The sequence below is a fragment of the Ictalurus furcatus genome, chromosome 6 (genome assembly GCF_023375685.1).
Source record: "Ictalurus furcatus strain D&B chromosome 6, Billie_1.0, whole genome shotgun sequence".
Lineage (NCBI taxonomy): Eukaryota > Metazoa > Chordata > Actinopteri > Siluriformes > Ictaluridae > Ictalurus > Ictalurus furcatus.
This window is the reverse complement of record NC_071260.1, coordinates 19,710,302-19,726,567: the sequence shown is the minus strand read 5'-3', so window position 1 is coordinate 19,726,567 and position 16,266 is coordinate 19,710,302. Positions and strand designations below refer to the sequence as shown.

The window sequence follows — 16,266 nt, the reverse complement described above, 5'->3', positions numbered from 1 at the left end:
GTGTTGAACTAGTTTCATACCTCCTGACTTTTTTCTGAGCTTCACCTATTTTTTCCTTCTTATACAAACGAGGCTTGGTGTCAGTGAAAGTGAAAGTTTCTATAAAAATGGTGATTATGAGCAGTAAAGGTCAGCCAGTTGCCACTTATCAAGTAGCAAAGCCCTCTGTGATGAAGTCTCTCTGTGGAGACGTTACATCAGTCCAAATAGCAGAGATGGACAGAGCTAAAGCCCTTTTCCACTAACATAGTGATGGTGCTGTTTCAAGTGCCTTACCACTCTATGCTTTCCTCCACAAAAGAGCCAGTTTGGTTCTATTATCACAATGCTGCTGGTCTGGAAGCAAGAACTATTGATATCAGGAGCTTAAGGGCATCATCATTTAGTCCACATGACAAACAACTCAAGTAGTTTTCCTGGCTGACATTAAGAAAAGACAAACAGTTGAAGAGGTTTTGAAGAAAGAAGATGAAGCCTTTATTTGTCACATATATACAGTGAGGGAAAAAAGTATTTGATCCCCTGCTGATTTTGTATGTTTACCCACTGACAAAGAAATGATCAGTCTATAACTTTAATGGTAGATTTATTTGAACAGTGAGAGACAGAATAACAACAAAAAAATCCAGAAAAACGCACATCAAAAATGTTATAAATTGATTTGCATTTTAATGAGGGAAATAAGTATTTGACCCCTCTGCAAAACATGACTTAGTACTTGGTTTAAAAACCCTTGTTGGCAATCACAGAGGTCAGACGTTTCTTGTAGTTGGCCACCAGGTTTGCACACATCTCAGGAGGGATTTTGTCCCACTCCTCTTTGCAGATCTTCTCCAAATCATTAAGGTTTCGAGGCTGACGTTTGGCAACTCGAACCTTCAGCTCTCTCCACAGATTTTCTATGGGATTAAGGTCTGGAGACTGCCTAGGTCACTCCAGGACCTTAATGTGCTTCTTCTTGAGCCACTCCTTTGTTGCCTTGGCCGTGTGTTTTGGGTCATTGTCATGCTGGAATATCCATCCACAACCCATTTTCAATGCCCTGTCTGAGGGAAGGAGGTTTTCACCCAAGATTTGACGGTACATGGCCCCGTCCATCGTCCCTTTGATGCGGTGAAGTTGTCCTGTCCCCTTAGCAGAAAAAAAATCCCAAAGCATAATGTTTCCACCTCCATGTTTGACGGTGGGGATGGTGTTCCAGGGGTCATAGGCAGCATTCCTCCTCCTCCAAACACGGCGAGTTGAGTTGATGCCAAAGAGCTCCATTTTGGTCTCATCTGACCTCAACGCTTTCACCCAGTTGTCCTCAGAATCATTCAGATGTTCATTGGCAAACTTCAGACGGGCATGTATATGTGTTTTCTTGAGCAGCGGACCTTGCGCGCGCTGCAGGATTTCAGTCCTTCACGGCGTAGTGTGTTACCAATTGTTTTCTTGGTGACTATGGTCCCAGCTGCCTTGAGATCACTGACAAGATCCTCCCGTGTAGTTCTGGGCTGATTCCTCACTGTTCTCATGATCAATGCAACTCCATGAGGTGAGATCTTGCATGGAGCCCCAGGCCGAGGGAGATTGACAGTTCTTTTGTGCTTCTTCCATTTGCGAATAATCGCACCAACTGTTGTCCCCTTCTCACCAAGCTGCTTGGCAATGGTCTTGTAGCCCATTCCAGACTTGTGTAGGTCTACAATCTTGTCCCTGACATCCTTGGAGAGCTCTTTGGTCTTGGCCATGGTGGAGAGTTTGGAATATGACTGATTGATTGCTTCTGTGGACAGGTGTCTTTTATACAGGTAACAAACTGATATTAGGAGCACTCCCTTTAAGAGTGTGCTCCTAATCTCAGCTCGTTACCTGTATAAAAGACACCTGGGAGCCAGAAATCTTTCTGATTGAGAGGGGGTCAAATACTTTTTTCCCTCATTAAAATGCAAATTAATTTATAAAATTTTTGACATGCGTTTTTCTGGATTTTTTTGTTGTTATTCTGTCTCTCACTGTTCAAATACAACTACCATTAAAATTATAGACTGATCATTTCTTTGTCAGTGGGCAAATGTACAAAATCAGCAGGGGATCAAATACTTTTTTCCCTCACTGTATTACAGCACAGTGAAAAAACTTTCTTTGCATAGCCCAATTTGTTAAGAAGCTGAGGTCAGAGCACAGGGCCACCCATGATACAGTGCTCCTGGAGCAGAAAGGGTTCAGGGCCTTTCTCAAGGGCCCAGCAGCGGCAGCTTGGTGGTGCTGGGGCTTGAACCCCCAATCAGTAACCCAGAGCCTTAAGCATTAAGCCACCACTACCCTAAAGGTGTCCACCTTCAGCTTCCGAAACCCAGGATCAGACCAGGGACCTTTAGCTCTTCAGTCTAACTCTCTCCCAACTGAGCTATTTCAGCATGAGGTATTTCAAAGTGAATTTATATGATGAAACTGTGAATCAGTTATGAGAGGAGGTGCTAAAGGTTGCTAGTGCTAATATTAAGCTGCTCCACACTGAAAATAAATAGATAGCCAAGTGCTACAAATCTGTCATGTTGCACAGAAATATTATCGGACAATACCTTTGTGCTTTATATACACACTGAAAGGTTTACATTTTGGTTGGTGAAATGCAATTTAATGTAAACTTGTAAAAACAGTCATTTTGCAGTGTGTGTTCTGCAGGTGGGTTATTGTGTCATATTCAGACATCCAGTGGTTAATAGGAGAAAAAAAGTTCAGCGTATTTCATGGGGATCAATTGAATCCCAACAATGCCACACCCATCCATGGCCAAGAGTCAAGAGAGCAAAAGGTGGCTATAATAATTTATATTATTATTTTGGATGCCAAAGCTTTCAAATAAAATCCAGGTTAAACTTAGGATTTGAGCTCGTGGTCTCAAGACATAAGGGCAAATGTGTTCTGTTGCACTCAAGAGCACTAGACGATAATTATATCGAAGGTATCAGATAGACTCGGGGGGGGGGGGGGGGTAGGAGGTTATATAGGAGAACCAGTGTGAGTGAACTTCAGCAAGTGAACTTCAGCAAGGGATTGACAGTAAGCCAGACAGAAGTTATGGCATAGCAGTTATTATCATCTCATTTTTTTGAGTTTGCATAAAAAGTACCACCTAGCAGTTTGCCTCCTGAATGACTGAATAGGTCTGTCAGTGACAGTTCATTGGCACTGACAGTAGCTCATTGTGTAGATGTCTTTATTATGCCCTCAGGGTGACTCTGTGCCAGGTTGTCAGTCTGCAGACATCAGCCGTGGACAAATCTGTGCTTGGGCCTACTCAGAGTAGTGCTTACACCTCACATAAAATATCTATCATGTCATAACAGGCCTCCCCCTAATTATTAGGAGGCTATGAAGTACTATTTGTCTGTTAAATAACGTTGCTCGAGGACATCTTAAGTAATTATGGACAATGGGAGTGTCTCCAGGATGTATGCATGCTCGTCACATCAAAAGTGTGCGACATAGTTAATGCAAACTGAATATTTTGACATTTATTATAGCTGCTTGTTGTAGGGCCTATGGTCTGTTGAGTGTGTGATGTAAGCTATGTATGTAGACTATAACAAATTCTTTACTACCATGTCCATTTCGATGGAATATATTTACCTGGGTTATTTATATAGGTTCATTTGAATTGAAGAGGATTCAGATGTGAGGAAAACTCCAGAAATATACCATTAATAATTACATTACTCTACTTTTCTAATTCGGCTTTTTGTTCTGTGTTTCAAGTGCCATGAAAAAATGTCACACAAATTGATAATGTTAGGTTTATGGTTTAAAAATGGACAAATGTGTTACAGGTACACTTATACGGCTAAAATATGGACACCTGACCATTACACCCGTATGTGCACCTTCTCCAGTCTGTTTTTCATTTAATTGTCCCTTCACTGGAACTAAGTGGTCCAAACCTGTTCCAGCATGACAGTGTCCCTGTGCACATGGTGACATGGTTTGCCAGCGTATGAGTGGAAGGTCTTCAGTGTCCTGCACTGGGGTTGACCTCAACCCCACTGAACACCTTTGGGATGATCTGGAATGCTGACTGCACACCAGGCGTCCTCGCTCAACATCAATGCCTGACCTCACTAATGTTGAAAACAGTTCTGCCTACAGCTGATTCTCCGGCCTTAAAAAGAACTGGTAGTCTAGACATCCTGGATGGAGTAGCAGATATGGTGCTGTTTTAGGATTTGGACAATAACGACACAAGTAATTAAGTTTTATGAGTGGGTAAATGAGTAGGTAAATTAAAGACAGATAGAGTGGCAGATAGAGAGACATGAAAGCCACTGGAATTGCAGAGAGAGCAAACCTTTTATAGCTCTAGTTTCATAGTTGAACAAAGAGTGGTGAATGCGACTAGCAGATGCTACAGGTGGAATATATATTTAGCTAACAGTGATCTCATTGCTTTTCTATTAAGGTTCTCTGTCACCGAGCAATAGGAGTGGAAATCACACTTCACCACACTCAGACTGGGGTGAGGTGGAAAAATGCAACCAATGAGATTAACTCTACAGTGGATAAAAGGATTACACATTATAATTGTAAAGCAGAACAGTATGTTGGCTTTGTCAAGCCAACATAATGACATCCTTGAAGTTTATCAGGATTCAGTTTGTTTTCATTTCTCCTCTTTGGAGATTAAGAAAATCGGCCTTATTAGAAAAGCAACAATTAACATGTGCAAATATTAACATTAGTTTGTTTGAAAATGGTAATTATACAGTACTGTGTAAAAGTTGTAGGCGCATGCAAAGAAATGCTGTAGAGCAAAGATGCCTTCAAAATAATGAAATTAAATGTTTGTAAATTTTTTAATTACCGTAAAGAGCAGTAAACAGTAGTGTATGAAACAAAGTCAATATTTGGTGTGACAAAAAAAATAAAAATAGTAGTCTCAGGTAGAATTAGTGCAGGTTTATAAGGAAATGATCTGTAAGTTTTATTGAGCATCTTGCAGAACCAGCCACGGTTCTTCTGGAGAGTTTCACTGTTATACTTGCTTCTTATTTTTGCAGCAAAACCCAGCAGCCTTCATTGTGTTTTTTTGTCTGAAAACTGTGTTATGTAATATACTGCCTTCTTTACTGACATACAAACATTTTTCTGTAGCATTTTAATTTTGTGCTGGAAAACTAATGTTTGGGAATCTAAAATGTTTTTTGTACTGACTCGGTAATGTAGAAGTCATACAATAAAAAATCTATTACAAAGTTTGTACTAAAAAAAATTGGGTGCCTAAAACCTTTGCACAGTACTTTACATACTCCATCTAACATTTGTCTGAAGACTATAAATTGTTCAAATGCACAAAAATAAAACATGTGCTTTATTGTATGATCCTTCAGTGGGGGTTGGAGGGAGATTACACAGCTTATCCTAAAACAGATGAGGGACATCTGTGCACCCACAGACATTCACCAGATTACAGAAATACACTGCATTAATTAGGGGATGAAACTCAGCCAGCCAGGCCTTCACAGGATTGTGGGTAATTGGAGATAACTTTGCAGTCTAGGGCTTGTCTGGTTATCTCTCACTTTGACCTGTCCTGATCCAAGCTGACTGAGAAAACTTTGCCATCCCAGGACAGTTTTATTTAAATAAATAAAAAAATCCATGACCAAATAACTGATCTCTCTGCGCATGCCGATATGCCTTTGCACGTTTTTTTTGAGAAGGTACACAGGCCAAGAATGTTAGCAGGCTAGTTGTAGTATTTAAATAACCGATCTCTTGTCACCTCTTCTGTTTGCTTGGTGGTTTTCTCATTTCACTCTGTGAGGCTTTTCTTCAGCCCTGAGACAGACAGTGTCTGGCAGCTCCTCTCACTTTCCACCAGTCTCGGGAAAAACTAAGGAAATACAGTAATGTGAGAAAGTATGACCAAGTGTTTCACTCAAGAGAGAGGGAAGGGGCATACAGAAGGTTTACAAGGAAGATGGAAAAGCAAAAGAAACTAGAAATTGAGAGAAATCTGAAGTGACTACAATTTTGTATTATTTTTTGTAGGCTTACACATTAATGTCAATTCTGAATAGCAAACACAACCTGCTGAAACATCAACAAAGTGTGTAAGATGTGTAAGGTCAAGGTACCTGTGTCTCTGTTAGCTAGCAACTATGCTCATGTGCAAAATCGCCACTCAGTATTCTGAAGGCAGCTCTGCCTCAGAGGCAGAACGATATTCATTAGTTAACATCCAGTAGGTGGAACTTTTCAAGAAAACTGCCACAGAGGCAGTATACCTTTCCACTGTTTAATATCTGGTACAACTTTTACCTTTGAATTCCTTGAACAAAATATTTCAATTACCAGGAGGCTTGATATCCAGAATTTTATACTAACTACCTAGCTAGCTAACATACGAACACTTGCGATTAAGCGAGTTTATGGTTTGTATACCTCATGGATCTAGTTATAAAGCTTAGCTTTGTGGGTGTTTTATTTTGTTTATTTATTTATTTATTTTAACAGCACTACTAAAAAATGAACAGACATACCCGCTATCGAGCCAGCTACCTAACTAAGCTCGCAAGATAATGTTAGCAATCAAAAATGTTTACAGTTTATATACTTTATTGTAAGCATGCCCAAGTCAGGTCCTAGTAATCTGCCTCCATTTGTTGAGTATTTATTTCCAGCCCTAATGTAAAACATCAAATCTGTGTTCATCTGTGCTTTTAGGAGGACTGAATGTTAGAAATCAGGGTGGTAGATCACCAGGACTGGCACCACTATAAGGAAAACTAATATTTACATTTTGCAAACACCACAAAATTGAGAACCTACCATTTTTACAACACATCAGTATAAAAAGACGTTTTTAATGAGCCCAGAGTTTGCATTGTAGCTCACAAACAGTACTTCATGGATTGTCACTAGCTATAGGATGAAAAGGATTAAGGATTGAAAAGTACTCTCTACCCATTGGCTGTTTGAACAAATGAATTAAATTCTGCCTCCAAGGTAGAAATATTTTGGCAATGAAATCCTCGTATTCCTAATGTTTACATTAGCTTAGTCATATGCTGCGATCATGCCCTAATCAGCACATTAAGTTCAGCCGTGTCATGTTTCTGGCGTGTATCCCTGCAGGATGTCAATAACGTTGGAATCAACATTTTCAGAAAGAGAAGAAAAAAAATCAGTTACAGCACTGAACAATAATAGAATTCTCTGCAGCACTGTAAACTGCCTAGAATGTCATTTCCAATGTGATTACAGATTGTAAAAACAAATGTTATAGGCCATTATGTTTCACTTCATTGAATGATATATTAACTGTAAACCTTATATTGTTTAACTTTCTTGTTGAGAATAGGAAAGGTGTTGACTAATTATTGAAGGCTTGGTTTCAATTCAACAGAGAAGAGTTTTTAACTGAAAGACTGGGATTAAATAGTGAAAAAAGAGACAGTGTACAGATATAACCAACACTGCACAATAGTAGCAGGGTGGAAAAATCAGTAGCCCAGGCACCAAGGACAAGCAGATCTTCTGTGCGCTATGAACATTTTTATTCGTAGTTGATTAACGGACAGGTAGGTTTTATTTGCTGTGCATGTTTAAACATAACACACTTCACGGTGCTGCGCCGCACCTCGCTGCTGTAATTATAGCGCGTGCTTCTGAATCCCATCGTTTGCTGCTCTACACGCACCAGCTGACACATGTTATGCAAGTAGTGTGCATGGATGAACACGTAGGTTTGTCAAAACACAGACATCAAGTCCCCACATGGATAGTCTAAAGATCAGTGAGATTACCGAGGATTTTACCGCTCAAAATCCATCAAGATGATTACAGCTGCTATGATAGTTTTAGAAGTGCAATTGCCACAAACAGTTTTGCACTCAAGTCTCCATCAGTGAACAGTGGATAAGTTCCACACAACAGACTTCATGTGTAAACTTCATGTCCAAACTAGTACACAGTTGCACTTTTTGACCATGTAGCACACGTTTATAGAAGGGAATTATTTATAATTGCAGTGCTCGGGGTCACCCAGATGAGGATGGGTTCCCTTTTGAGTCTGATTCCACTCAAGGTTTCTTCCTCATATCATCTCAGGGAGTTTTTCCTTACCACCCTTGCCTCTGGCTTGCACATTATGGACAAATTGATCAATTTAAATTGAATAAAAATGATAAAAATGTTATATCCTGAAGTTATATACTGTATTTCTGTAAAGCTGCTTTGTGACATGTCCACTGTTAAAGGCACTATAGAAATAGAATGGAATTGAATCAAGCTAAATGTTTTTTTTTGTTTGTTTGTTTTTTTAAGGTTCGCCCCAAAGCCATCGTATAACTCTCCAGGTTACTACACGCAGTCACTTCACAGTTAAACATGCTGACAGAAAAGAAAGACACTATCCAGACACAAATATTATCTTTTATCTGTAATGTGAGGACAGAACACCACAGCTCATAGCTGAAACACTGCTTGAAAACACAATGCAACATTAGGAACTTTGTTAGAAGAGGATAAAGATCATAATTCGTTTCCCTTAGTCTGTATTAATCCACTTAGCTAGCAAACTAGCTCGTCATGCATTGCGATATTGCATTAGTTACCACTTTTTAGCCTACTCAGTTCCCAGGCAACCAAAGCATGGGATTGGGCAGCACACTGGAGCTTTTACTTACCCGTTGGGCAAGCTAATACATTTATTTGTCTGTGGGATATTGCTGAGCATTTGGCTGTCCAGAAGTCAAAATATTGCTTTGTTTACAGGACAATAATAAAAACGAGAATTTCCAGTCAGGTTAAGAGAAACTCGTGTGCTTTGATCAAGTGAGTCCCACAAGCACACAGGTACTTTGTTCAAAAACATGGCTCTATGTTACAATAAAGTTTATTTTTTTCATGTTTTCTAACATAACACTTTTAACACATTTCCATGCTCAAGTCTATAAAGAATCTCAATGCTTTCTGCTCTGTGTTAGCATTAACATAGTTATAAACTATCTAAACTATTTTGTGACTGTCGGCATAAAATGAGTGTTTAATACTTTAAATATTGATTTTGTAGATGATTGCTCGGGAGTTCATAAATTTTAATTAGGCTTCTAACAAGCTTCTAACAGGATCTATTTTCAGCGTCTTGTTTTCACACAAAACAGAGATAAAAGACTTTTTTATTCCAGACAGAACAGTAGTTTCTTCTGTTCTTGTTTATATCTCATATTACATAGTTTTAGATCTTCAAACGGAATACAACATGAAACAAAGGCAACCTAAGTAAACACACAATACGGTTATTTATTTATTTATTTATTTATTGAAGCAAGAAAAAAAGATTATCCAACAGAGTTACGTGGAAAAAAAAGTTATGTTACAAACTGATTGCCCCCTTAAATTTAAAATCTGTTTGTGCCACCTTTAGCAGCAATCTCCGATAACTGGAGATTAGTCTTTCACTTACTTCGAGGACTTACTCCTTTGCTTTGGATCATTGTCTTGCTGCATAAACCAGTTGCGCTTGAGCTTCAATTTACGGACTGAGGACCGGACATTCTCCTTTAGGATTTTCTGGTAGAGAGCAGAATTCATGTTTCCCTCAATTATTGCAGGTTGCCCAGGATCTGAAGCAGCATTTTGTACAAAATCTTGCTTAGAAGCACATTAGTGTGAGGTGTGTGTGTGTGTGTGGGAACTTACTGGGCGATCAATAACTGTTTTAGTTGGACAGTTGGCACCGAAACATGTAAAAATGATACACAATCTGTTCCAGTGTGCTTCCAGACGATTTGGGCAATAGATATGTAGTAATATGAAGCACCATGGATGCTTGGATGCCATGACGCCAAAGACTTAGCTGGGCAGCTGTGGCTCAGGTGGTAGAGCGGGTTGTCCACTAATTGTAGGGATGGCGGTTCGATTCCCGGCCCACGTGACTCCACATGCCAGAGTGTGCTTGGGGAAAGCCCTAAACCCTAAGTTGCTCCCGATGGCAAGCTAGTGCCTTGCATAGCAGCTTTGCTACCCGTGGTGTGTGAGAGTGTGTGTGAATGAGAACCAGTGTAAAGTGCTTTGGAACCGCTAAGGTTAAAAAAGTGCTATATAAGTGCAGACTATTTACTTAGCCAAAGCTAAATTCAACGTAAAATGTATTGCTAGTCAAAGTAAAACGGCTTGTGTGAACTACTTCAGAGTGATCAGTTCTTATTTAATTGCCCTTGTATGGCCAGTATGGAGTTTTCTCTTGCCTGTATTTCTTGCTATATTGAACAGGAATTATATAATTTGTAGGCGGCGAGAGTTCAGGCAGGTTAGTACTGACCGCTAGGAGCCAGTTAAAATACAGGTAACAGAGACTTGCCAGATTGTGGTGTTATTGTGAGGGGGAAAAAAGCCTGACCAAAACTGTATGTTATGTTCAAATGTTTCTTTTTTTATGTTTGTATAATTCCAATTCAGGTTCATTAGTCATTCTGGTTTGTAAAGTAACCAACGGTTTATGTTTATTTTTGTGTTATATAAGGACTAGTAGACTTCTCATTCTTTCCTTTTCATTTTCCTTCCCTCAGTTGTTTTTCCCTATCTGTCTCTCTCCCACTTCTTTTTCCCTCCATCTGTGTCCTGAGTTGAAGGCCAGGTCAGAAGTTCAGCTTCTCTACTTTCCTTATAATTTGTGGTAAATGAAATACATTTCACCATTTCGGCTGAACTAAGTACTGAACTGAGATGAGATATACTCTTAGGTAGTGGACAGTTAGCTTTCTCTTCTTCTGCAAACTACATTATGGATATTGATCTCTATCCTGGTTTCCAAACATAACAAGTCGCCTACACTGTCTGAGTATTCAGTTAAGGCTTCTTAATTTGAGTGTGTATTTTAAGCAGATGTAGGGATTAATGTGATTGTTAATGTCTTCAGCCAGTTTGTGGTTATTGGACATGCTAGTGGATTTGGCTGGTCATTTGTCTGAATGCTTCTCCCATTGGTTTTCTAATAGACACGATTTAACGTCTCAAGATACATATTGGCATACTGGTTGCAGGTCTGGTGTGTGTTTGCGCTCCTGTCTGCATCTGCTGGATTCACACACCTCCAGTCTCAGCCTTATCTCCATTAAACCTGCACTCTGTGTCAAGATACAGATGTCTTTCAGACCTTGTGGTTGCCATTGAGCCCGTGGCACTGTTACAGCACCTGACACTGGTACTGCTCGCCGAACCACTTCACTGTGGATTTAAAACGTACCTGATGCTTGTAGCGTTGCGTCCTCGACGATTTCTAGATTCAAAAGTGAAATGAAAGTGTTAATGCTTTTAATAAGCACTTTGCTTCTGTTTAGTTAACGTTTCCATTTTTATTTAATGACAGACTTTAAAACGGGAGGACAAAAACACAGCCATGTGTCCATGAAGCTCCAGTCAGATTGTTGGTGTAGCCCTGCTCGGGCAAGGTCATCTGCTGATGTTTAAAAGCCGTGCGCCATTTTCCTCCAACCGAGCCCCAGTGATGAGACTGGAAAAGACAACATCCTGATTGCTTCTCTAGTGCGCCCATGCCCAGCACTGCAGTGGAAAACCGTAGAGGTTTACAGCTGAAAACACATGAGAAATGATTGGGTTTTTTCCCATAAATATACAGCGTTACAAAGTGCTTTGGGCAGTGGGCGTGGCAAGAGAGAAGATTACATGCAGTTTAAAGCAGCACCGTTTACAGCTCTTGGATCTTGGGGTTGGTGTATATGTCAGATTGAGTGACTGTGTCAGGGCGGGATGGTTTGATTATAGTTAATTGTTTCAGTCTTACCTCATGCTCTGAAAGGTGGGGTACAAAGAGAAAGAGAAAAGAGAGCGCTATAGAGTATAGGAGAGGTAGGAAGAGAAGCAGCATGAGGGAGGTAAAGTCTGAAAAAGAGGGGAGGATGAAAAAGAAGGAAAGGCACAGGAGGAGATTTAGAGCCAAAATGTTGTTGTTGACTGCAGTATTTCTGGGGAGTTCCATGGCGCAGATGTTTTAAAAGTAGGGCAGAAGGGAAAAGGGGCTTGTGTAAGGGCGGAAAAGGAAGGAGTGCTTGATTTTTTTTTTTCTGGCTTGGAACTAACATCTGTGTGGAGACTCGACATGAGAGTTTAAAATGTAAAATACAAAGTTGCTCTGATCCCAAGCACTTTCAGGATGAATATATTGTAGCAATAATAAATCTTATACATTAATTATCATGAAAAAATTTATAGTGGATAGGTAATAAGTAAAACCATGCCATTAAATAAAAATGGAAAAAGCTGACCCTCAATATGATGAATGTATATATATATAAAGATGGTAACATTTATCTTTTCATGTTGTTATTGTGAAATTACTCCGGTTAGCTAAACGGGGTACACATCCCTCTGAAACTTTGCTGTATTCCAGTGGAACCGCAGGAGGAAGTGAGCCGTAAACACAAGAATCTCACTTTTAGTATACTGCTGAGCTAAGCAGTGCACTCGTACTGACACACACAGCCTTGTGCAAACGTCTGTGGGATTTATAATGCGATTATAACATTTGTGTAGGCTTTTATTATGAAGTGATGAGGGACAGGTGAGGGGGATTTGACACTCTTACACAAGCAAGTGTGTGACAGCTAAAACCATCAAGTGAGGACATTGTGGATGTTTAAGTTCTGATTATGAGATGATGTATGTAATCTAGTGCACCATTCATACACTGGATGGTGTTAACTTTGTTAGTTTGGTCTCTTATTGGATTGTCTGTCCGCCCATCTGTCCGTTTGTAGGGACGCTCCGATCAGGATTTTTTGCAGCTGATTACCGATTTCTTGTCATCAAATGATCAGCCGATCCTGACCGTTCAAGCTTTATATAAGTGATATGTCACTGTTAACCTTTTTTTTTTTTCAGATAAAGTGATACCACAGATGTTGCCTTGGTTATATTATTAACAGTAATGCTGTAGATTGTTATTTTAATTGAGAGTCAAATAAATAAGCACAACAAATATTCATTTTACAATGGGCATTTTAATAGGTCTTTAAAAATACATGGTGAATGGCAAATTTTTCATTGCTTCTTGAGACCTCGTAACAATTCCACACTGGTGATGACATGACTGTAGCGCTAAAGTTTAACGTCATCACGTGTTTTACGTCATCAAATTGCGATCGGTTCATGAGATCGGACAAATTTAGGGACTACCTATCGAGCCATAGAATATGATTATCAGCCGATACCGATTGGCGGCCGATCGATCGGAGCATCCCTATCCATTTGTGCGTCTGTCCAAATCCTCATTAGCTTGATATCTCAAGAACGAGTGGTTGAATGTGTGTAGCTTATATGAAGTTATCATTGTGGCCTGCAGATGAACTGATTAGATTTTAGACTTGATCAAGTCAGGATCAAGGTCATAGCAAGGGCAAATGTCTGAAATGGTTTTCTTTCTGTTTAAAGTATATTTTAAGGGTATTTCAAGCACACAAATTTGTAACAAGGACTAAACTTGTTGGCTGTGGAGGCATTCCCATTGACGCCCTTGGCTTTGGGTTCTGCTTGTTTAAAATTGATTTTATACTGTAGTTAATCCCTGGAAAATATGAGACTAAGTTTTTTCTTCCATTTTTCAATGACAAATGTGGTTGAATTGCAGCTAAATGATGGTAGGAACGAGGGCTATAGCTAACGATTATAATTGACTAATCGGCTGATTATTATTTTTTTCAGATGGGGGGAAAACTTTCGGTACCATATATTTCTTTAGGCATATTGTTTTACTTCTGTTTACTTTGATTGTACCGTTTTAATTACACATTACAGATCGCTTACTTGTGCTCCCACTTGATTTAAACTGAACCACTTAAGCAACTTGTTTCCTCAGCCCCTTGCACAGTGGAGCATTTTGGATATAAACATAAGTTTGTGCTCTTGCATCACTGTCACGCTTCCGTGCTACACAAGCTCCGCTTTGTAAATGTTTCAGGTTACAGTCTTCTTCGCTGTGTTTAATATAAAATGCTCCCTTGCCTTAGAGGACTTGGAGGTCACACACTTTCTTCCTCAGTCACTTGATGATTTCATCTCCGTCTGATGAGGACTGAGGCCGTGTTGGGAATAAAAGGTAACGTTGACATAAATAGTAAACTGAAGAAAGTCATTGTTGTTGACTCTGGTATCAGCTAAAGCTAGCAGCTTCGCATTACGTGCTTTTGACGTCATGTGCCATCAACTGGGAAACAGCTTGAACTACCGATTAGTAAAAAAAAAACGCTTGTGTACCATTTGAGACGACATTACGCTTCTAAAATTTACACACTAGACGGTAGAGTACACAGTGCATAGTGTAAGTGTACAGTACGTCATTTGGAACACAAGTTTAGTATTTACTCTCCAAAGCGTGTTTTCAGAACAGAAGTAATGTAGTGCGTAAATGTACCCCGTGCCGCCTGCAGACCAACTAATGGATGATGAGATTCGTTGACAACGATTTTCATAATCGATTATTATCGATTTTATTGATTAGTTGTTGCAGCTCTAGTAGGAACTAAAGTTGTGAGAATGGAGGTGTCTGGGGTCAACAGACAGGATTGCGGTAGGATTGGTTCAAGGATCTGACTACAGGCAGTCCTTTGCAGTTGTTGCTTTACCTCATCATTTGTAACTGTCACTTGCTAGTGTGAACGTAGAGTTATTATTTAATTATAAATTCCAGTAGCTCAAATATTTCACCCCACATGTCTCCTTTCCCCAGTTCTTTATAAAGCAGTGAATATCAGTGATGACTTAAATTAGTTCAGGTTATACATATTGTAAAGCCTCTTTAATATTCTGAAATTCTGCACATAATTCTCTACTCCTAATCCTTAACTATTACATTGTTTCTTCTGTCATTTCGCTCATTGTTTTTGTGTGTGTTCTCAGAATTCGATGAATTTGCCTCCAGACAAAGCGCGGTTACTACGGCAGTATGACAACGAGAAGAAGTGGGAGCTCATCTGTGATCAGGTGAGCAGTTTTGAGTTCATGCTTCTAATACTGCACTTCTTTCTAGTCCACCTGACTGCAAGTACAGACTAAGCACGGATCTCACTGTGAATGAAGTACACATCTACAGCAGCACTTATGCTCCACTAAGCCACTATTTAACCTCCCGACAAAGCCACACATCTTTTCTCATTCTTTCCTCTCCCAAATCACCAGGTTGCTTCTAGTTATTTATATAGTGCTTCTAGGCCTGTTATTGACATTGAATACCGATGTCATGTATCCTCACTCTGTTAACTTTAGAGAGGTTGATTGGCAGGGAGTGCTAGTGAAGTAAACATATTCCAACATTTCCAGTGATTTAATACACAATATCTACACCTACATGAAGTGGCATCAGGTCGCATTCTGTGGTTTACCTCAAGGATCTGTGATTGATCTTCTGCTCTTCTTACTGTACACCAGCTAAACAGCTTCTCTTGTGCTTTCAGCGGTCTGTCCTACAACTAACTTATACTTGTTTATGGTCAGTTTGCATCTTTTTTTTTTTTTTAGCTCTGCATAGCATGTTTTTGTCAGATGGCTAGATGTCTGGATTGTATGCGACCTCTTTTGTGATTTGTTTTGGATGAGCGTGTCTGGAAAAAAAGAATGAAGAAGAATGACAAGTCATGTATATTAATATTAAAGTGTTAGGTGTGTTAGGGCCTTGGTGTAGGATTTTTCTGGGGACTGTCCTTTTTCCTGTTATTGTGCATGGAACACCCGTGTTATCTGTGGAAGTGTCCAAGCAAAAGAAATGGCTTTTACAAAGATCAGAATTCAAATTCTCAGAAGAGGATGAAATGTAAAACCTTTTAATACGCAAACCCTTATTTATTTATTTATTTAAAAAAAAATTATTTTTTTTTAAATACAACCTCTTGTTTCCATAATGCTTGGAAATTGATAACATTATAGTAGGGTTTTCTATAATTAAAATCAAAACATCAAACAAAACAAAATATCCAAATTCGATTAAACCTTTGCACGACGAACCAAATGATACTGTTGAAGATCTGCATTGTTCATGAGGGATTTGCATTGTTTTTCTGATTTCCTGTGACAGTCCATCAGGAATAGCATAGTAATAACACTGATGCACAACAGGCCAGTAACACAGGAACTAAGGAAAAGCAAAGACCACAAGGCACAATCAAGATGTGAGTTACATCATGAACAAGAGAAGGGAAGATTAAGGCAGATGGATGCGTTTAGACTTATTCAAGAATATTCGATCAACAAAAAGGCCATGCAGGACCT

General features: G+C 39.4%; 1 protein-coding gene across 3 annotated transcripts in view; it reads left to right on the top strand.

The window, feature by feature from the left end:
- fmnl2a (formin-like 2a) overlaps nucleotides 1-16,266 on the top strand; it is a 61,492-nt gene that overhangs the window by 13,317 nt on the left and 31,909 nt on the right. For all 3 annotated transcript variants that reach the window (XM_053626990.1, XM_053626992.1, XM_053626991.1), the window contains exon 2: nucleotides 14,902-14,985. In XM_053626990.1, the coding sequence (XP_053482965.1) occupies nucleotides 14,902-14,985 (84 nt within the window). The remainder of the gene's footprint in view (nucleotides 1-14,901; nucleotides 14,986-16,266) is intronic.